This window comes from Aphelocoma coerulescens, chromosome 2, assembly GCF_041296385.1.
Source record: "Aphelocoma coerulescens isolate FSJ_1873_10779 chromosome 2, UR_Acoe_1.0, whole genome shotgun sequence".
Lineage (NCBI taxonomy): Eukaryota > Metazoa > Chordata > Aves > Passeriformes > Corvidae > Aphelocoma > Aphelocoma coerulescens.
In genome coordinates, this window is record NC_091015.1 from 124726053 (window position 1) to 124749790 (window position 23738).

The following is a 23738-nucleotide window of genomic DNA, read 5'->3' on the forward strand; positions in this document are numbered from 1 at the left end:
GGAGAGTTGACTTGCTAACTGCAAGTCTCCCCTTCCTTTTGCTGGGCAGGTAGTCTGTTAATGGTGTCAAGCTGTGTGCTGTTCTTCTGAGATGCTGAAGCAGCTCTGGTTGCTTCTGAGGCCAACCATCCCAGCCTCACTGAGAGCCGCAGCTGAGCCTGGACTGAAAGCAGCTGGATTTGCAGGGCTGAGAGGCACTGTGCCACCCACCCACCTACTAACTGTAATTAGGAATGTTCCTTCTCACACGTTTATGTCACGAGGTGGGGACTAAAAGCCTGTTAGCTGTCTCTAGTTAGGAGTATTTTTGTGTGGAGTGCTTCTTAGAATGGAAAGAGGCAGATTAGACTTTCAAGCACCCTTTGACAACAGCGCTGAAGCTGAGGGTGCACTGAGGAATGCTAATACTGGAAAACTAGGAACATCTTGACTGTTAATTCTGCTGAAGTTAGCAGAGCAAGGCAAAAAAAAAGGGTTGGGGTTTATTTCATTTTCGTAACCCCTGGGCTTCATAAATGCATCACCGTTCTTTATTGTCAATTTGCCCGGAAAATCATTGCTGACATCTTACCTAAGGATTTATCATTCCAGTCAGGCTATCTTTCACTTATGTTAAAGATTTCTTGGATTTTTACCAGCCTTAAATTATATTGAAAGTAGGCAGATGAACATTTAAATTAAAAGGTTAATTGAAACGGAAATATTGCACCAGCACAGTTAATTTGTTTCAGTTTAAATGTTTATTAGCTTAATTGAATATTTACAGAACCAAGACCAAAAAAAGTTGTGCGTCTGTTTCCACAGACACAAAAGTAAATGTACTTGTGTTCAAAAGGTAAATACCCACTAATAACCCTTAAAAAACAGCAGTCTGTAAGAGTGTATTTCCAAAACAAGGAATGTTCTTCTGTAGCTAAACATCAATTCTTTTATGATTTCCTATCAGTCCCAGTTTCTTTTATGGTTCTTCAGGATTTATGAGCACACTGAAGTCCTCAAAGGTGTCAAGAGAAAGAGCTTACGTGGTACTAATGCTTGGGGCAGGAAACACTGGTAAGATCTTCTGCCTAACAGGAGATAACCATATGATTCTCTTGTCTTCTCTGTGGAGTTTTTGAGATTGATCATCGAGATCCTCATGAGGAAGAGTTGTTAGAGAAGTCTGTCTGCTTTTCTTTTCCCTAATTGGAGAGGAGTCAGGAACTGCAGGAAAGGGAAAATGTGATCCTTTCTGGTTTTCCTGGAAGAAACCATATTTCAGTTAGTTGGCTTTCCTAGGGTGCCTAATTTAATAGCACGGTCAAACTGTATTCCCAGTCTAGGGGGCAACTTCAACAGCAGTAGTAACACCAAAATTTAACTGATCAGACTTCATCTGTATGAATACAAATGTGGTTTTTAGACAGAACAAGTGCTGCAATAAGGAGTAACACATTATTTGGAATATGTTTAAACATGAAAAAGTGCTTTAATTGGATTATTTTAAAGAAGTTTATGTTTGAAAACATCTAAGCTTAATAAAAATGGTATTGTGTGATTTCCTATTCAAAGAAACGTTATGGCCCTAAATAGCAACACAAATGGATTCCTTCCCACCCAATGTCTAATAGATGGACTATTTTAAATTCTGCTTCATCCCCTGTATTAGTTTCCTGAGAGGATTTCCATCATCAGGCTTTAGGGAATACACTTAAGCACCTGAGCTCTTGAAACTGTGGTAATTTTTAATCTTTAGCAAGTATCCAGTTAGACCTCATTGGCTTTATGGCACTCAAACTTCTCTTCACATCTTTCTAGGTAATTTTCTCCTTACAGCAGCGGTCCAAGTATTACAGGTGGATGTACTGGGACGGTATTATACCAAAACCACCAGTTTGTGACACGTGGGAAAGGGGCTTTCATCTCAGTACATGATTTTGTGAGTTTATACATCTTAGCAGCACTGCAGGATGGAAGACAGTTGGTAGTCTTGGGCAATGATGTGGATACAAAGGTCAGGATATGCCTTCTGTTTTGCTGGAAGTGTGACCATAGCAATCTTCAAAGAATATTATCCTACCCTGTAACTAACTGCATCAGCCCTGAGCATCTTAAATGTGCTGCTTCCTGTGGCTTGAGAAACAAAGCCTAGTCGTTTGGCCTCTAAGCAAAAGAGTTACTGTTTGATTTTGATCATTTCCTGTCAGCCATTCGTTGTTTCCTGAGCAGTGCACACACAGCTCCCACGTCAGCAGCCGTCCAGCAGGTGCCCAAAAGCTTCTCTGGCACTCTGCTTCAAACTGATGCGTTGTTCATCAGGAGGCTGACCAAAAATACCTGTTCTTGTTTATTCCACAAGCCTACTGCGTTTGTTCCCTGTTAGAAATGTAGCTGTTGACCTCTGCCAACTCTGTGTGCAAAGGTACAATTCAGTGTCTTCAGTGGGCTTTGAAAATACTTCCAATATCTTAATATGAAGGGCACTGATAGGAACCCCTTGGTTTCCAGGCTGCACGTTCCTTGTATTTCCTTTCTCCTCTGGTATCCCCACTGCCTTCCCTTGTCTGCATTGTCACTCCCTTCTCTCCCATCTTATTTCTGAAGTGCCTTTAAGTGCTTTTGTACTGGAAACTTGGAAATCCCTTCCCTAACTGCCAAGATAATGTGTTACAGGGGAACAATGGTGATGTCTGCACCTTGAACACTTAACAATGATCTTTGGAAAGGAAAATCTGTGGGTGAATGACAGAAGGTGATGATGGGTGATTGTGAGCACAGAGACAGGGCACTGCCTGCTTGTGAAAGAAGAAACCTGTTCTTACAGCTGCATCGTGTGTAAGGTTATGAAACCAGCTCCTGCCATGCCTTCTTTTTCATGTTGTTGCTGCACCTCAATGCTGAGTCTCCTTTACAGAGTGATTTTATTACAGTGATACATTAAATGCAGGAAAATGGAGTAATCCCAAATCATTATTAGAATCTAAAGGAGTAGGTTTTAAGCTAGCCATTAGTAGGGAGTTTTTTTCCTCTGAGTTGTTAGTGTAAAATTCTGTAAATCACATAAATAATCTAAAAGACTAAAAGCAGAATTAAATAATTACTCATTTTGGGTCAGGTTTTGGTTTTTAAGAGTCTAAGTGTAATTATTCTGGCACAAGGGACCTTCTAATGGTTTTAAAGCAAACAGAGCTGTCTGCAACAGGAAACTTTGTGCCATCAAACCATCAAGCACACCCAGTTGGGAGAAGGAATGAGGCAGATTCCTGTGAGCTGGAGTATCACCAGCTTAGGCTTGCAGTGGGGTCTAGGAGGTTGCAGGCCTGGGGGATCTTCCTTGCAGGAGGGATTGTAACCACACATGTGGACTGTGTATGACTAACAGCGAAGCGTGTTCTTTGCAGGGCTTTTTTCCCAGCCTGCTCTCTGCTTGCTCTCAGTTAAGGGACTCATCTCAGCACGTTTAACTGAGCTGCATGGAGAGAGAGATGTGATTTTAAACTACTGAAATTGTAGGAGTCCTTTCTTTGTGAGGCAGAGAATGTATCGGGTCGGCGCAGAAATAGCTCTTGAGGTTCAGAAATATATTTTGAATGGGAGAACATCCCAGGCCCTTAAGTTTTGGGTGAAGTTCAAAGAAATCCTTCCAGAAAGCCAACTCAGAACGTAGCCAGGCCATTCTGTTCCCATTTGTCTTTCTAAAGCCTGGGAAATAAGTTTTTTCAGCAGTCCACCAGTGCAATTAGTTAAGAAAATTTTCGTTGGTTTGGGGTTTGGCTTGACAATGTAGAAAACAGCTACAGATCTGAAAACAGTGAGACAAGGAGCAGAAAGTGCTTTTGCTCCCTTTTACTAATTTCACATAACTGTATTTTGAATTCTGACCAAAACCAGGATAATAAAAAGTTGTAAATAGCACAAGGACAACATTGCAATGATCTCACCAGTTTGTAAAAAAAAAAGATAACATTTTCTGTTTAGCTGAAATGCTATCACCCTGTCCATAAACCTGAACTTTAAAGTGTAAATTGTAATTTCTAACAGAAATAAAATACTCTGCGTGATGTATTTTAAATTGAGTGCTACCACATGAGAGAATATGTCTTCATAATGATGCTTCTGATCTTGAATTAACTGTCAAACCAGGGCATTTATATTGCACAGGTGTACCTGTTGGAAGGGGATAGTAAAAATCTGAAGCTCCATTCCAGTTTCTGAAACTGATCTTTTCGGGAAGTAATACCAGGGCTTTAAGTACATTCTGCCTGGGAAAGTGCTAATCCACCTTCCCTTCCTACGGCTGCTCACATGCAAACAGAAAGGTCCCACTTGTGTGCTGGAGGCAGAACAGACCATGACTGGTCTCTAAAATCACCTGCAGGCCAAGAAGGGAAGTTTTAGTTGTTATGCCCACATTTTAAAGTAACTTCCCCCTCCCTTCTTTGATTTATTGCGTAAAGAGACAATATTTTAAAACTTTCTCTTCTGGGAGTACCCCATGCAAGCTCTATGTCTTTTCTTCCTCTTTTTTTTGTATTCACTGTTTGCTAGTTACACTTTTTATGCCAAAATTCTGGACATCTGAGGGATAGATTACTTTCATTGGAATCAGTGACTGAAATTAATTCCTCAAGGTCATTAGGTTACTTCCCTATCTTTGTAAAAACAGCTTATTATTTTAAACCCAAAGTTACTAAAGTGGATAAAGATGTGGGGAAAATGAGCTGATTAAATGGTGTATACAGTCTCCATCAGTGACTGTTTCACATCTGCCACTCCAGGATGAACCAGATCCTGTGGTTTGTAACAAATGCCACCTTTTTCATCAAGAACCTCGCAGTGACTAAAGAGCAGAAGAGATTGTTGATTGCCGTCATTCATCTCTTATGGTTGTTATTCCTGATGTTGCTGTTCTTTTGTCTTGGCTCCCCCTTGATTTTGAATCTGATCACATTACAATTTAACCTTGCAGCATTCTAATTTTAACACTGCAACACTACAAAATAAACAAACATACAGTCAAGACTGTTTTCAAAGGATGATGTTTCTTTTCATTGCCCAGCTTGATCTTTTGGGACAGAATGAGAACTCTTCTTCTGTGAAAGTGGACATCTTACAATATACCAAGAAATAGAGGTATCCTAAATCACAGGTTACTTTTGAAAACACAAGCTGTTATGGCTAAAATTAAGCATAGGTAAAATCCTGGCAAAATTGTCTTCATTGTCATTGAAGTAATTGAAAGCCTTTCCATTGATTCAAGTGGAACTGAGATTTAAACTCTGTATTTATAGAGAAGATTTTTTTTTCACTTGCAGACGTATGCACCCTTTCTATTCCATTTTTTTTGCTCTAAATGTACCGTGCTGGAGAAGAGCCACTCTAAAGTTCACGACCTGTAGGAAAGTTGGCATGCCAGCAGCGAGGAAACATCAGTCAGTGCAGGCCAAGCATGGCTACAAACATCAGCCAGTGCCTTTTAGTCCAGAAACAAGAGGGTATTTCACTTGACAGGGCTGCAGCAAAAAACTCCAGGTAGATTTCAACAGGCTTCAGTGCCCACTGTGAAGGGGAGAGATTTGAGACATGTTTACTGGGGCTTTGAGTTCCGCACAAGACATTTTCCGTAAGACGCTGTGCGGGCTGCGTTTGTGAAAGGATATTGTTGTAGCAGCTTGTGTTGAATATCAGCTCAAGGGAGTAAGTCTACAGCAAGCTAAGCGATAGCAATACTCAGAGTAAATGGCTTCTGACTTTTAGAAGTGTTTGTTTCTATGGAGAGATGTTAATTTTGCCCTTTGTCTCTGTGGCAGAAATTAGAGGAGCAGTGTCATGTCTGTCTTGTCCCAGGTGTTGATGCTGAGGGAAATTACCTGGGGGCCTGCAAGGAATAGAGCAAGTACTATTGCATTTTACAGTGGACATCTTCAAGGGAGAAGCAGGGGTTGTACAAGGATGCCACGTTTTCAAAATAAAATTCATAATGTTTGTTCCAGACAAGAGAAATTCACCACAATATTTTGCTCCAGGGCTCATGGTAAGTCTGGCTAGGAGCTGTCAGATGCAGATCTCTCTAAGTGCCTGCTCTTCATCATTCAGGCAAAACTTTGTCTCACCTTCTGAAGAAACCTAAACCCTTTCTTTTAAAGAACTAACAGTTACTTTCCCATGTAATTACCTGCCTGGAATACAAGAGAATTGTTTATGGAGGGGAAAAAAAAAAAGAAAAAAAAGACATTTTTCTTCTTTAAAGTCACTTTAAAGTAAAAAGGATGAAAAGTATACATTAAGGTCCCTTTCTTTCCAAATCTGAAATTTTCCCCCATAAATATCAGCATAAATTGATGCATGTACATGTGTTTGATGCTTCGTGACTTCAGGCACAAGTAAAATCCTTTCTACCAGGTCAGAGATGGTCCAGATGCTGTATTTTGCTTGGAAGGACAGAAAATGTGTTTAGAAATCTTTTTCATGCATAGAAGTTTAGAAGAAAAGAATTTTCTGAGTAGGTGTTGCCTGTGGGAAGCTTAAAAAGTTTAATTTTAAAGGGTTTTCTATCCCATAAACATTCAGGTGTTACCTGTTTTGCAGTCAGTGTTTGTAAAACTAGGGAAACAAATATGAAGTGAATACTTTTTTTATCCTGATGTAACAAAATGTGTGCAGATGTGATCACTGTTTGTTTGGTGTGCATGAGGAGAATGGGAACATCTTTCCTTTAGATGTTTGAGAGAGTACTGTATTCATTGTTTTTCTAATCCTTTGTCATGTCAAGGACTGAGCAGTCAGGACAAAGATTATATGATGTGTCATTTTGATCCTAGCAAATACAATATTCAAGTTGGATACGGTGCCGATTCTTTAAAAATGTTTGTACCTAGCTTTTCTAGGTATGTAGATAATGAAATCTGTTGAGATTTCAGAGGTGAACCGAAAGCATTCACATGTGAAGCATTGGATTTGGTGCTCAATGTTCTTCTTCTTGAGAGTAGCTTACCTAAAACTGTTCCAGTATCTGAGTTTTTGTCAGTGTTCAAGAATTCAGCTGATGTTACAAACTTTTGCTGACAGATTCAACAACTTCTGGGGGCTTAAATATGTTGATTCTCCAACTCTTTTAAGTGCATTAGTTTATTATTTTTATGTGTATGTATTTTTATAGTTTTATAAATATATAATCTTAAAAACTTGCAAGCTTTTTAATGTTTTCTAATGCCCCCCTCAAGAAACTGACACTGTTTCAGTCAGACCAATTTCAGCAGATCGTTCTGAAATGATCTGATGAAGTTTAGTTATTTGTGTCTTAACCTTGAGTATGTTCCTTACATAGCTAACATGATTAGTTTCATCTAAGATCTTGGTTTTTTGATAAAGTTTGAAGGGGTCCTGTATTGTTTCTTTCCCTCCTCATTATTTTGATCTTATTAACGCTGCCGAGTTATTTATAGGTCCATGACTGCTATGTTAAAACCTTTGCAGGCTGACTGACTCGATCAGAAACTGCATTTTTGAAAGACTTCCAGGGTTTCTGCTATGTGGAGCAGCATTGGCATCCTGATTTCTCATGGACCCTTTGGGGCTTCTGCTTTGGGAAGCCCTGCTGGTGTAGCCAGCTCGTAGGACTAACTACAAATGCTACCTACCCTGTAATGCTTTTCTACGTCCCTCAAATCTCTCTGGTGCTGTGCATTAGAGGGTACAGCCTTAAATAGCGAGGATAATGGGAATGACTGGCACTTTATATAAACAGACCTCCTGGTGCTGGAGATTGCCACTGGAAATCCTTTCAGTGCTTCTCCTCAACTGCAGAATAAAGAGGTGTATGCAAGGGACTGTACCAAAAGGCCTTTGCCAAATATTGCAACACTCTGCAGCAAAGGTGTTTGCTAGATGTTCTGAAAGTAGGACTGAGTGGCAAAGCGGTAAATTTTAAAAAAAATTGTAAGCTTCTGGGAAAAATCTGCCTCTCTGACTCTTTTGAGTCCCCTTTTCCATTCATTTGTGTTGTAAAACACACTTTCACAGGATTGCTTGAAACCAAGCCTGCAGCTAAATATTTACCCAATGGATTTTGTTAAATCTGTTTGAGTGCCTCTGGAAATGAATTCACACCTCTAATTCCTAAGTACCCTTTGCCTCTGGGCATCTGTAGTGAAATGCAGGTATTAGAAGAGCTGAAATCAGTTGAGATAACTGATAACCTGAGTCAATAAGCAATGGATTGAGAAGACAGAATGACCTTTTGTCTCTTGGGGGCTTGGAAATTTTTGAGTTCAAATCGGTTTTTCAGATAATGCTTGAAAAATATTTTCCAGGGCTGTTGTCAGCCTTCCTGCATCAGTTAAGTATTAGCTAATTTAGTCCAAATATATTGCCCACCAGCACTTCTAGCAGCAGGTGAAGAACACCTGAAGAGGCACTTGTGCCAGAAGGCTTTGCCAGCCCCTTTTTCCAAGGGAGGGGCTGCTTCCTAACAGCTCTAACACTGCTCACAGTCAGCTTGTGTCTTCAGTGCACTTCACTGGTGTATAGGGTGTTACTGTCATCTCAGTCACAGGTAAAATGGGAGTTTACCAATTTTTTGTATTTTTCACGTGTCAGCCTTTGGCATCTCTTTAACACAAGGGAGATACGAGCCCAAAATCCAGCTGCATGGTTTGCTCCCTTCCTTTGCTCTCTGTTTAACATCCACAGGACTAAGGTGGGAAGCAAAGTGGATAAGCTGTCACTGAGCACTCTGCTGTTGCATGTCACAACTCCATGATCTAACATGGGAATTCTGAGAAATCACAAGTCAGTAGAGGCAAATGGATGGTTTGGGTGAGAAGGGGCAAAACAAAGGTAATCGTGAAGGCAGAAAGAGCAAGGGAGTGGGATATGGCTTCTGAAATAGTCTATTTTGAACATTCTGTGTTTAAGAAACTAAATTATGAAATATGTTGGAGGAAAAAAACATATCTACAAGTGAGGAATGCAAGATGAGCCTCTGCTGATAAAGCTCTACTACATGTTATTTTATACCACTGAGATTCTCATCCAGAAATACATCTGGAGTCTCCATTTCACCTCATTGAAAGTAACATTGAGCCAGCAATGTATGTTTCAAAAGATTTATTGGGGTAGTTTTAAAAGCCACAGACTGTAGGGCATTCACCATATCTCTTGAGAGACTGTCTACAGCCTCATACATCTTTCTCTTCAGAGTTCCCCTGTTGAGATCAGGCGTTTTCTGTGTTTAAATATTATTCCTGTTATTCCTAATTAAACCCTGTATATTACACCTCATAATTCTCTCCTCAACATGAACAGCAGATAGCTGTTTTATTCCCACCTCATCAGCATTTAACAAAACTGTATAGATTTGATGTTATTCTCTTCCCAGAAATCAGACTCTCCAGCCTCAGTCCTCTGAGTGTTTTCCATCTCTTCGCCTCTCTCCTTTCACTCTGTCATTGGCTTCCAGACAACTTGGTGCCTAAACTAGAATGTAGTAGTTGAGTGTAGTTGAACCAGAGCCAAACAGAAGGAGAAGGTCTCTTGCTTCCTGTTCTGATGTGATGCACTTGATAAGGCAGACCAAAAATATACTGCTGCTTTCTTGCCAGAATACCCAGAAGAATATTAGACATGGTCTCAGAATTAAGCAAATGACACCTGAGGTGCGAATGTACTTATTCTTGTTTGCAAATAACATTAACCAGCTTAGCTCCAATCTGCTTATTACCATCTCAGATGCCTTCAATTTAGATGCCTCTGGACCAATTTAAGGATTGTCACCTCTTATCAACAGGGTCAAATTGGGCATGGTTTTTTCCAGGCAGTGGTGTGGCACTTGTAACTCACATGGATTTCTCCTTAGAGCCACTTTTTGTTGGTCTCTGGAGTAGGCTGGTGGCCACTCCAACAGCAGTGGTTCGGCGTGCAGCTGCAGCATCACTTGGGAGAGCTGGCTGCTGGCTCAGAGAATGGCTGGTTGTACACAGGGCCTCTGGGGGTGGAGGGGGCTGTAATTGCCCATGGAAATTGTCACTGTGGCAGTGAATTCAAGTCCGTTTTTCTTCTCAAAATCCAGGTCTGTAGATAGTACTGCTCTCTGCAAGGATTCATGTAATGCTCTCGCTTTTGTGGCCTAATTGAAGTGCCCCTGCAGCAGCCACGAATACTTGGCCACTGGGCTGCTGTGGTACATGGCTGTAAAGCATCTGCAAAGTGTTTTATCTGCTCAGAACCAACACATTTCACATAAAAATTGGCTCCTAACAGTTTTCATTGGTATTCTCTGTCCAAGGATATATTTTGTCTTGCAAGCTGCTGCAGGCCTTAGTGCCCCATGCTTTTCTGGATGTCTCTGTACCTTCACATTGACCGTCCCTTCCTCTTCTCCTGCCAGCTGTGAGGCTTCCTCATAGGTGATGGCTGTTGAGTTTTGATGACTGTGAAACTCTTTGTGAAATAACTCTTTAAAAAGTGTGGTGGATCTTGGGAATGGCACCTTTAAAGCTTGTAGTTCAGTGACTGAGTTTCTCCCTGGAGTGGTTTTTGAGGTGTTCTCCTAGAGCTACTGTGTTGTGTTAGAAGAAAAATGAGATCTTTTCAGAGGAAGGAGGTGTTGAAAAATTAGTTTGAGGACATTTAGTCTTTGGGGGAACGTGACATACAGACATAAAGTGCTGTGTGACAGTTTTGGCACCTCATATTTCCTGTTGTTAATGATACAAATGTCATCTTTCCACAAAAGTTGGTGCACTGTGTGCATCCTAGAGCAATGCTTGTGTAGGAGTGTGTCTTCTGTCTTGACTACCCTTAGATGAGTGTTTCTAAGAAGTGATCTACTTCGTTTTACATGAAGAAAAATCTTTAAACAACCATTTGGGGATTTCAAAGCACATAAGGATTCTTTGCAGCCATGAGTGCCAGCCTGCTTAAATGTGCTTCTTCTGGGCTTTCATGTGCTCCCTTTGGCTTTCTTCACGTTCCCTTCTTGCCATGGGAGAGGTAAATTCAGGGCACTGAAATTTCTCTAGACAGAAGTCTGCTTACAAGCCCATTTCTAGCAGCTGAAATGTTTGTGCAGTGTTGGAGGGATTTTTATAATCTAAATGTTCTTTTGCAGTATAATTGATACTGTTTTATTAAAAATGTTCCTCCTCAAGCATATACAACACTAATTCGAGTTTAGCAGGGTCCAACCAGTGTTAGAGGTAATGTGCATATCTGAGAGGAGAGACCCAGATGAGTGAATCATATGTAGCAGCCTGTTTCTGTTGTGTCCATTTACAAGCATCACCAGCCATTATCTCTGAATTCAATATTTCAAGCATTAGCTTTCTGTTCTGGCTTAGTATATGAGACTATTTGCTACATAATTATATTGTATTTCATTTTCTTCTGTGTGCTATTGTAATAATGATATTGCCTAATAAAATAATGTCAGATTTTAATTAGGTTAAAAGTAATTTTTTATATTAGGTTTTTTATTTGAGAAAATAAACTAGCTGGTAGTGCATATCAAGCTGTCCATTTTTTTTTTTGCTTGCATTTGCTTTCATTTCCTGTCGTCCTTTACCTGTTGAAATAAGGGTGGGGTTTTTTCTTGAATTGTTTTAAGTTATTACAGCCCTCCACAGCCTTATGTCTAACATATGTCCTGTTCTAGCGAGGACATAAGATGCCTACCTTGCTATTTATTAAAAGGATAGTTTTGCAAAAATTTCTGCTCCTAGTTAATAGCTGCACCTTTTTAATCACTGAAATAAATTAGCTATACTGATGTGAAAGGCTATGATAATACTCTATGAGAATACTCCAGCAAAAGGAGACTTAAATTTTCTGGGAGGCAAAGACAGATTACATTTGCATCAAAGACAGTTTTGGAAAAGAAAAGCTCATGCTAACTTTTGTGGTGGGATACTTCAGGAATAACCAGTGATGTAGGAACTGGCACAAAGTGTAGTTCTCCTCCTAATTTACTTTTATAATAGTATCATGAATAGCATCTCAACATACATCCAAATAATGAAGAGAAGGATGAAGGGGTGAAAGATTCTTCTGTTTCTTAATGCCCTTCTCTTTAATTCTTTATTTCCTTTTGCTTTCAAAGTGACCTCAGTACTCTGTAAACTTCCACATCACATGCAGAGGAGCTATGTTCCCTGTTACGTGGCTAAAGCTTATCTTTATTGGGAGATACTCTGACTCCTCCTTGAAGTGCCATTTCCAAGTACATTCCCTTTTATGTAACTTACTGTTTGTAGGCTGTCCTTTTTTGTTAGACATTTATTAAGAACTAAATAGAAAACCTCTGAGCCCAGTTCAGCAGCCCATTCCTCTTCAGCTAGGTGCGGTCATCACAATGAAGTTCAAGCATTTGCTTGGGGTTCAGTGTTTATGTGAAGGTTTTGCAGGATAAGGACAGATTAAAGAAAGCTTTTGTTGAACTGGAGCCCATCTGACTTTGCCTTTTCTATGTATTCCTCATTAGAAGACTCAGATATTATTGTATTGGCCTGTAATTTCTTGTCATTTAAGTTTTATACAAATTTAGGCATCTCATTGCTGTTTTTTCCTGATGATTTGTCTTGTATCACATGGTACTGCCAGCCTACCTGTTCTGTTTCTGCTGTGTATAACAGTTGGGTTGCTGTACTGCTTGTGTGGTTATTCATGGGTACACAGGCAGGCAGTTATGGGACGAGAATGTACAGACCCTGATTCCAATCATTCTGACTTTGTGAGAGGTAGTATCTTAACTGAGTATCTTGAGGTTTGAGCTTTATTATAACTAAGGCTGCCTAGTGAAATCATTTTAACAGTGCATGTGAAACTTCTTTTTCTGCCACAAAAGTAGAGATGTAGAGGTGTGACCTTCAATGAGACCTGGTACTTGAAAACAGAATTGAAATTAATAAGTTGACATCTACTTTTAAAGCATCTTCATTTGAATGCAGCCACCAAAACAATCAAGTGGTATCCCTCTTACCCAGGTCATCGCTTACCCATTTTACCAGGCCATTCATGGAAGGGATATGGCCAGGTAAAAGAGATAAAGTCTTACATTTCCTTATGCCCTGACAGCAGCTAATTGCTAAAAACCCCTTCTTCAGATATTAATTAGATCAGCCTGGAGGCTGCTCCTACTTGCATTAAGGATCTGATTTCTCTCTGCGTGAGATCCTTACAGACTCAGTAATCAAAGCTTTCTTTGTCTCAGAAGGTATATACTTAACCCAAATATGCTCCTGAATGCCTTAATTCCCATCCTAGTGCCATTTTTCTGTCCTAGTGCCTGCTCTCACTGAGCTTCAAGACAAATTAACAGATACCACTATGAAAGAGTATATGTGAACAATTTCATCAGTGCCTCATCATTCTTTCATTTGTAATTTATTTCCTACCTTTCTGGCAAATAGATCTGGAGGGACTTGGATTTCCATGGGATTGTTTTTAAAGGTTCTTCTTTTTAGCTGTGTTGTTTAGATATAGTTCAGACTTTCTTTTCTATAAATCTATTTGTTTTAACATTTCAGAAAATTGAAAAGTGAAAAAAACCCAAAGGCATCTGTTTCGGGCATAAAGATAAAAAAGCTTTTAAATACTTCTTGGTTGTCAGTTGTATAATGGAAAACTCTTTGTAGCTGATATTTTTCAACTTCTCTGGATCAGTGACTATTGCATTAATTGTTGGGTGCCAAAACTTTTCATCAGTAAGGTTACAAAGCCAGTAGTCTTTCTATTAACTAATTTTTTTGACTACACACAGTACTTAATTTTAGTGAGATTTTCCCAGTACATGCAAAGGATCTTAATAATTTCAACTGCCTAGGAATGCGTTTTCTCCTGCAGCTACCATTTGGTTTATTTCGTGGGTTTTGTAATTCTGAGGACGTGAAAGTACCTACTGTCCTACAGCAAATCATCATCAAATCTGTATTTACAAAAGCTGACAACTTGTATTATTAAAATTGGCAGAAGCCGGGAAATGCTTCCTAACACAATTGTTTCACTGACAGCTTACTCTCAAATGAATTTGGGTTTAATTATGGCAGCACAAGAAGAACTGAAAGATCCCTTTGACTAAGTAGGATTTTAATTTTATTTGAAATCCTGCAACCTCCTTTTTGCCTCTACAATGGCAAATAAAAAAGAAAGAGGACCAGACTACCAGAGTATCAGAGTATAAATTAAATGCTTCCTGTGATAAAGGCCTTATAATTCTTTATCCCTTGAGTTTCATTACAGTTTTCTCTATCAATTATGCCTTCTCTAACCAATTGAAAGAAGTAGAATTGCAAATTTGCGTGTTCAGAGGTCATCAGTTCTTTATTGATCTTGGCTTCTAGAAAAATTGTTTTAAAAATACATATTCTGAAGGAAAAACTACCATTTCAGTGAAATCCAGCTCCAAAATGAGTTCATGGATAAACTCCATAAAGATATTTACACATCAGAAAAATCAGATTTGGTATTGTATATTGCCAGCTTTTGTGTTTGAGTTTTGGGGGCTTCTTCTTTTCCTGGAATGTGTTTTGAGTGTAACCAAAAAGAAGTGACTGTTAGTGGAAGTTATTTTTAACTACCCCTTAGTAGAATTAAGGCTCTGAAATGTCATATTCAAAGGAAATCAGCATCTTCTTTGTTGTTTTAAAATATTTAATAAAATCTAGACAAAATAGAATTTTTTAATTGCATTTGAATAGAAGTTTGAAATACTTCATTGAAATTCAGTAGCAGTTAACTGGAATCAATCCCTTATGTTTAGCAGAAATGATGGCAGTGAAGCCCTGGAGAAAAGTTTTTTGGAGGTGACCAAAATTATTTTATTGGATAATCTTACACTCTCAAAAAATGAAAACATATTTGAAGCACTGAACATTAGCTTTCTTTCCATATTTCATCCAATAGAGTAGTTTCTTCCAGTGTCAGGAAGGCTGACTCAAAAAGATCATGGCTAGAAGAATTCATCGAAGCAACGCCTGTATGACAGCTTTTTAAAGTTTCATATGTATATTTTAAGTTACAAGTACTCACTTTCTTAAATGTCTTTCATGTCTGGAGTAGTAAGATTCTCTAAGAGAAGTTCTCCATGTTGCAGAGAAAAGCTGAAAATTATACTGTACAAGTACCCATGAAAAGAAGAAAAATAAGGATTTTGGTATATATTTCAGCCTAGTTAGTAACATTTTTAATTCCTAAACTTGGTAATGCCTAGTGCACATGGAAAGCAACTGATGTTTCCTTTGTCATTGCCTCCTCTAGTAAACTGCTGATTCCATACAGTATGAAATTAAATGAAATACATAATTAGTCTATTTTGACTCTCACATTTTCTGTCTCAAAATTACGCTTTCTTTTTTTAAGTGTTTAATCCCTTCACACTTGCTTTTTAGACCTGAGAGATAAGATTTGCATAGCATTCAAACTTCCTTGAAGACTGTGCATTATGGAAATCACTTGCAGTGGGTGCCTTATTAGGCATTTTTGGCAGTTTCCCACTAAGGATACAAAACTCCCAAAAGGGGAGCTGATGAAAAAATATGTTGGAAAATTCTTTCTTAAAAACAGAACCACAGTTCACTAAAGGAATAAATCAAGACAGAATTTCAGGTTTTTTGGTGTTATTAAAATCGAAAAATATTACAAAAATGAGAATAGTCAGACTTGCTGAGACTCATGTTGGAGATGAACTTAGCAACAGCTTTTGTTTTCTTCCTTCACTGCAAAAATCTCATCTAGATAAAATACAAGCACACTTTGTAAGTGCAATGCAATTATAGCTAGCCTCAGGAAAGAGCATTGACCAATTTTATTACAGTGCCAAAGATTAGTCCTGGAATGTAAAGCTGAGAGAGGCCTATTAGGGACTTGCTTCATTAGAACATGTGGAACAAGACATTCATAAGGCACCAATAAATCCATTAAGGGGAAGAGGGCTCTGAAATAGCCCTTCAGGATTTTTATTATTAACGACAAGGATTGCTGAGGTTGGTGATGTCAGAAATATGGTTTTAGCCAGCACTCACTGTCCCTTTTAACTCACTGATCTCCAGTCCAAATTGTTTGAAATAAGCAGCCATAACTGTTGTAGTTAGCTGAGGAGAATCTACCTAACACACCTGAGTTTGGAGAAAATAGGGGAAAATAAAAGATCAGTGGAACATCTCCTCTCTCGCATTACCATGAATCCTGCGTGAACAGAATCCTAGCTGTTGACTATAGCTTTTAAGTTCCTCATAAAGTCACTGTTAGATAGACCCTAGCAGGCTCATTCATTTTCATAAATCTAAATTTCTGATGCTGGTAAATCCTGAAAAGAAACAGCAGTTTGTTATGTATGGAGGGCATTTTGATAAAACTGTCCTGAGCAATGGCAGACAAGAAGCCTGTGCTGCTGAAAAATGGTCATGTTGTCTGCTCAAAGCTGGGTTTAAATATTGTCCAGCTGTATAGAAAATAGCATCAGATTTGTCAACAGCATAAAAAATAGCCACTGAGAAACCAGCACATTTCTCTGCATCCTAATGCTTCTAATTCCCAGAGACACTGAAGTGAATATCATTTCATGGAAGAAAAAATAGCTTCTGTATCTAGAGTTTGAGATCTCCTCACTAGGGAAACACAGACTGCTCAGATAAAGGATGCTTGATCCTGGTTGATATTTTCTGCCAAATGGTGGTACTCTTTCCAAAAAGTGATTTTGAGATACTCACTGTTGGGATTACCAGTCTTGTGGTGCGAAACTTCCGGCTAGAAGTTGGGTCTGCAAATGCTCCCAAGAGCTTCAGAGCACCAGCATGCTCAGCTGGATGAGACTGGAGCAGAGAGGTGTTTCTCTTTTTCCTCTGTACCTGCTTCGACAGAAAAACAGCTTTTATCTAGTCTGAAAGACTGTCAGAAGTGTCACTGGCCAGGATTCGGAGCCTCTTTTTTCAAACCCCTGGCTGCCTCACAACCATCACATGGGACTTGATAAATTTTTCATGCCAGAATTAATCAATTTCAGTGGGCAGTTTTCCTCACTGGCATGTATCCTGCCTCCCTGGGGCACTTCATCTGTCACTGACATCTGGGATGGGGATTTGTGGAAGTGCTGGTGGGGTGGCTCTTCTCAGACCCATCAAACTGCGTGTGCACGTGTCGGGTCAGGAATTTTTGGGTCTCCTGGGACGTGTGTGGGGCTTTCCAGAGAGGAGTGCAGGTACGTAGGCAACTGCTTCTTTTGATGGTGTGGTGCTGCTTTAACCCCAGCTGGTAACAGAGTCACATGCACCTGCTCCCTTATTCCACCACCAGCCCCACCACCAGTGTTGGGTAGAATCAGGGGAAAAAAGTGAAACTCATGGATTCAGATAAAAACAATAATTGAAACAAAGCAAAATATTATAACAATAGTGAGACATAGAGAGGTAATAATAATGAGACAGAGAGAGGAATACAACCCAAGATAAATAAGTGATGCCCAATACAACTGCTCACCACCCACTGACCAATGCCCAGCCCATCTCTGAGCAGTGATTGACACCTCCCAGCCAATTGTCCCCAATTTATATACTGGACATGATGCTCTCTGGTATGGAATATCCCTTTGGCCAGTTCAGGTCAGCTGTCCTGGCCTTGCTCCCTTCCAGTCATTTGTGCACCTGCTTGAGGATATAATATTGCTGCTAGCAAGAATTTCTCTTGCTTCTTCCCAGTCCCGTGAGATACTTTTCTCTCTCAAGGAAGATACTAGCAGAGTTCTATAAACAATGAACACCTGCGACCTTGCAGAGCTTTGTTTATGGTACAGTAGAAAAATATTTTGACAATGGATGTTTTAGGATTTCAGCCAGTCACTCCAGGGGGTGGCTGATCCTTTGACCAATTAGACTATGAAGAAGAAAGTCTATAAAGGAGTTTGTAAAATAATTAAAGAAATCAATCTTGCTGCACAATTCTGCCTGTTGGATCTCTCTTCTCCTCCCTACCACTGCGGGATACCATAATACCTGCTCACTGGCAGAGCCTAGGAATCTGAAAAGTCCTTGACTTAGGGTAAGCACTGCTTAGCAACAATAAAAACATCAGTGTGTTATCAACATATTCTCAGACTGAATCCAAAACACAGCACTGTACCAGCTACTAGGAATAAAATTAACTCTATTTCAGCCTAAACCAGGACAGATTGGTTTTTTGGAGCTAATAATTTAAATGTAGCATGCGTTCGTTTTATCATGCTCAGACATAGCTCGAGAAATGGAAATGTAATGGAAATATGCTACTTATGAAAAGAATGACATATAGTGGGGTTTAATAAAATACATTATTTACCCTATAAATACTAAAACAAGAAAAACATTTATTTGTGAGAGAGATTATTGCAGTGCTTATAATCCAAGCAGCACAACAGGAAAGGAAAGATAAATGAGGCATTTAGTTTTCACCTTGTGCATATTACATGATATTCCCACCCACATTTTATAAACCAGAAAAGTATATCAAAAATAGACCAATTATGCTTCTGATACTGATAAGCATGAAGATGAAATTGTAGTCAAAATAGTTCCAATCAAACTATATTCTTTATTTATTTATTCTTTCTGACACTACTGATGTCATAAAAGTTTTCAGCTTGAAACATGGGTAAAAATGAAACATTCACAGTATCTTTTTCAGAGGCTGGAAACCTCATGCTTGGAATGATTTCTGCTTTGGAATGTCTGTAATATATTGAAGCCTTAATACCATGCTAATTGGTACCTTACTAATTAGCTTGTGACTAGAATTTTAATTCGATGCACAATAGGTGTTCTTCTTACCTGCAGTGGAGGAGCTATTTCCTGGGAAGAAAAGTGAAGGGAAAAAGATAGTGAAAGGAATCCATGGAAGACAAATATAATCTAATCCCTACTATGAGAAATGCATACATTCATTAATATTTTTCAACATTCTGTCTCTGGAAATGTATTCTGTTTTGTAAAGCACATTAAAGTTTGCTTTGTGATTTGCTTTTCTCTTGTGTAGAACAAATTGTACTTTTTTTTCTGTGACATGGCATGTGCTGTGAGCAAAATGAGAAATACTGGAACACGACTGTAGTCACTTAGTTCAGGGCCAGCCCCAGGGACTGAGGTGAATGCATTGTGGGCTTAAAGCAGGAGTCTGTAATGTGATTTGAGTAGCAGAGCTGTCTACCTGGGAGCTGGGTCGAAGGGAACAAGGCTGGAAAGGGAGATGCCCAGCACCTTGACAGTGGCATTAGTTGAGCCTGGGCTGTAGTGCATTCTAGAGTTAAAAATGCATGTGAGAAGCTTGGAAGACAGAGCTGAGTGAATTCCTGTCGTGGCGACTCAGAAGTACCAATACTTCGGTAGATGAGCATCATCTATCACTTTTCTTCTGTCAGGAGAAGAAGATAGGAAAGAGGGATGGAATGTAGCTGTCTGAAAATATTGCCACCACTAATGCTCTCATTAGCCTAACAACATTTACCCTGTTAGAGGGAATTTTAGGATTGTCATTTGGGGTGAAGGCTGTTTTAAAATCTGCAAAATATCTAGTGCAAGAAGAGTCCTCAAAACATAATATGAAGCTCCTTCCTTCTCCAGTGAAGCCTGAGTTGTGTGTTTATAAAGTTATTTGTCAGGCCTGGTAATCCCCATAAGCCCCAGCAGTGAAAAGGGTGATTCAATATCAGAAGATAATGGGACATTCTGAAAAATGATTATCAGGTCCAGGGAACATTTTTATATGAGGAGATATAAACAGTAAAAGTAAAGGGAGGATGAATTGCAGAAAATGGAAAACCAGTTAAAGAATTATTTTTTCCCCCCCACTAAAGGGACACTTTAAGAACAGGCTTTCTGAAAGAAGTGGAAAACATATTGTACAATTTGCATGATTTGAAAAATACTTTTTTTACAGAATTTAGACTGGGAAAATTCTTCTGCATGGTGAATAAGGTCACAGGTGAGCCACGTTCCATGCTCTGCAAGATATTTAAAAGCAATAGCTAAGGAATATTTTTCTCCAGGTGGCAGTATGAGGGAAGTGAGAATAAAGTTGCACCCCTTATGTTTTCAATAAAATTTGTAGCAATCACTCTGAGACCAGCAATTATTTCACAAATGTTACAGAACATTGGTGGAATGAAAACAGCAAATTATTAACTGGAGAAAAATCTGTAAGATTTAAGTGTCAGTTGTGTGAAGAAATGGAAGATGATGTCATCCTTGTGCCAAAATCAAATTAACCTAATCTCAGTCAAATAACACAAATAACAGAAATAGTATTGTCTGAAAACAAGCTGCACATTGTTGGTGGAAAAATGCTGAATATAGAAGTCAGAGAAAATTATGATGGCTTATAACCAACTCTACAAGCAATTAATATTAATCAAAAATTGTGCTTGCTCTGAAGTATGCACTCAACTGCCCTGCCCAGTAAAAGGTGCTGTCTTTTCAAAGGGTGTTATTAACCCACCTGTCCTACGAGATCTGATCATTTCCTATGGCAAATTTGTCTCCTACTATGAGTTTCATTAGAAACAGAAAGAAGCAGGGACTCAAGCCATGGTTAGTGGAATTGTATTGCTTTTAATCTTTTATAGGCAGAGATTTAAAGCTGATTCATGTAAAAAAGATATTATTTCTTGCTGTCTAATTAAGGTGCTGGTTGGGCCTGGCGTATCTTGAGGTACCTCATTTTACTGGGAGTCTTCTCCAACACCTCCAAGCTAGCAAGACACCAGCTACTTCCAGATCAGAGGCTGTGACCACTTCTGTGAAGCACTGTACTGAGAGCTGTTTTCTTTGCAGAAAGGGTGGACATATTAGCTCAGACTTAATGTCATTCTACACACATCCCTATCACTCCCAGACAAGTGAGAGCATAAGGGTGGACTTGAATATCCCTGCAAAGAGGCTGCATCCATACCCTTTGTCCACTTCCTAGTGGGACTGCTGCTCACATCACAAAATGCCCACCATAGATAGCACTTCAGCAGAGTCTTTATCAGTACTCTGAGAATTGAATAGGCTATTTGGAAAAGGCAATTATAATGTACCACCACTTCATTCGAACAGTGCATTTTGAAAGGGAAAAAAAACCCCACACAACAAAACACCCCTTATGTGATTGCCTTTCTGTCTTTGAGAAATAAAAGGAAACTGGTTTTCTATCTTGAGTTCTTTGGTGATGGCAGACTTCAGCATCCATACTTTTATCCTTCTTGTTGTATACATATGGAAGTTTGCTATGGGATACAGTGCAATTTTTGATTGCAGGCTTCTACAGAGGATCTCTTTTATAACCTAGGTAGTCTGATGTTATTTTACACAGTCTAGTTGACATGAGGATGTAGATTAAAATGCAGGTCAGAAGCCCTAACCAGACTTGGCAGGCAGGAAAGGATATTGGTTCGATAGGATAATTACCCATAGAAGGTGGTGATGCTGACACTAGTTTTAATTTTTTGAGTGCTGCTAAAGATGTTTATCTTTACTTTGAAGGCTTTAGTCTTTTATGGTTTGAATGCTGGCTGTGAGAGAAGCTGTTGCTTTTCTCCATGCTCTATCCAGCAGTAGTGCTCTTCAAAATATATGAAAGATTTTTCATCTGAAAACTGAAGGAAAATATATTCTTACTTCTCAGCCTTTTTCTGAAACTCATTTAATCAGAGATATACTGTCCTGAATTTGAATGAATATTGGGAGAGTGTTTGCTTGGGTAAATAGCATGTATTATGTTATGGTGTAGAGATTTAGTTGCTGTTGTTTGGTTTGGGTTTTTTTTGTCTCCTCCAAATAGAATTGGCTAGAACATAATTTTTGAGACTATAAAATAATATCCGAATCTTTTATGATTTCTTCTCTCTTACATAATTTAAACTGAGGATTCCTTATTTAAGAAAACCTAAAATGAATTTCAGAGCTTGTGTTATGTAAGACAGTTAGTTACATCAAGCAGAAAAACTGAACACTGCCTTTGGGAGAGAGGGGTGGCGGGGGGGAACAAATGCTTGAAAGCAGAGTCCAGGGAATGGAGGACAGTTTGAGGACCAGGTTCCCCATGAACCACGCCACACAGAGGCTGGCAAAAGGCATCGGATACACGTGGAGCACCAGTCAACCTCCAAGGTTCTTCGGGATCAATTTTGGATGCTTTTGTATGTATGTTCAGTCTGGGAATAATACTTAATGTTTTCACATGATTTTGTCTTCCAGAATGATTGAAGATTGTGGGAAAAGAGGAAATACCATGGCAGAAAGAAGGCAGCTGTTTGCAGAAATGCGTAAGTACTTCCTGGAAATGTTTTGCTGTGATAGACCAAGCCAGTTGCTATGCAGTGTCTGTTAAATTTATGCAAGCTTTCCACCTCAAATCTCCGTTGCACAAATGAATATCATGAGACCAAAACCACACAAAAATGGGCTGATTTGACCAAAGCAGGAAAGAGAGATTTTCTACATCAGATTGTTTGATTGAATTATTTTAATCTGTAGCTTCTTAAGACAAAGATACTGCAGTACACAGGTTGCAATGAAGAGGGATAAAGGTCTCCAAAAGCTACATCTTCTATTGGAGGTATCTGTAGTGGGTTGACTCCAGCCAGCTGCGAAACTCCCACACATTTGCTTAATCCCTTACCAGCCCCCAGTGGGGTGGAGGAGAATATAGGGAGAGCAAAAGCAAGCAAACTCATTGCTTGAGATAAAGACTTGATTAAGTGACAGAAAGAGAGGGAAAAAATTACAACAGAAACCAAGAACCAGTGGTGCAAAGGTGGCTATTCCCCACTTCCCAGAGGCAGACTGATGCCCAGCCAGTCATGGAGCAGTGTCCACCTTGGAAGACAAAACTCCCCATCCCCTTCTTTCCCTGCCCCAGTTTTATTGCTGAGCTTGGCTTTACATGGTGTGGACTAACCTTTGGCCAGGTGGGGCCATCTGTCCTTGCTCTGTCTTCTTCCAGCCTCTTGCCCATCCCCAGACAACCCTGGGAGGGGACAGAGTAGGAAACAAAAAAGCCTGGGTGCTGTGGAAGCACTCTTCTGCAACATCTGGAACAGCGGTGTGTTATCAACACTTTTTTAGCTGCAAATCTAAAACACAGCAGCATGCAGACTGCTATAAAGAAATTTAACTGCATCTCAGCCAGACAGTACAGGGACTCATGTATGTCATACCCTAGTTCAGCATATTTTTTATAGTTCCTAGAGAAGTTCTGTACTCCCTGCAGGGTAGTGTGTCAGGAATGTACCGTACCAACAATGTTCCTGCATTTCTGACAGTCATTTCTAATTTCTCTTACAACCAACCCACCGTTTCTCCAGGAAATTCTATTAATACCAAGTTTTAGACTGTCACCCTGTTAATAGATTTACCTGAGTTTTGTGTGTAATTACTAAGCTTCCTGTTGTTTGTCCCCTGCCATGTAGTAAACAATGCCAGAGCATCTCCCTGATCTTTGGTGGGAGACTAAAATGGGCATTACTGGGACTGGAGTTATTGTGCATACTGGAAGGCAAGGTGTGTGCTGGTGAATTCAGTGTGCTCAGGACTGTTCCCTAGGGGTGAGCCCTACATCTGAGCTCTCCAAATTAAAGACTTCTCACTCAGATGGCCTACCAAGAACTGTCTTGGCCCATTCCACAGTGTCCACTAGCTCTGTTGTGCCATTATAAATCGTTAAATTATGTTAAATTATTTTAGTATCCCACAGGGCTTGCTGTTGTAACTCATGAATAATTCTCACTGTTCTTTTCTCTCTGGTGACCAGTGACAGGA

The 23738-nt window shown here is 39.5% G+C and overlaps 1 protein-coding gene across 17 annotated transcripts in view; it reads left to right on the forward strand.

Moving 5' to 3' along the window:
• Positions 1-23738, forward strand: part of DTNA (dystrobrevin alpha) — a 223508-nt gene that overhangs the window by 104518 nt on the left and 95252 nt on the right. For all 17 annotated transcript variants that reach the window (XM_069004687.1, XM_069004684.1, XM_069004683.1 and 14 more), the window contains one exon: positions 22176-22243. In XM_069004687.1, the coding sequence (XP_068860788.1) occupies positions 22177-22243 (67 nt within the window). In that variant the 5' untranslated portion in view covers position 22176. Of the gene's footprint in view, positions 1-22175; positions 22244-23738 lie in introns of those variants that run through there.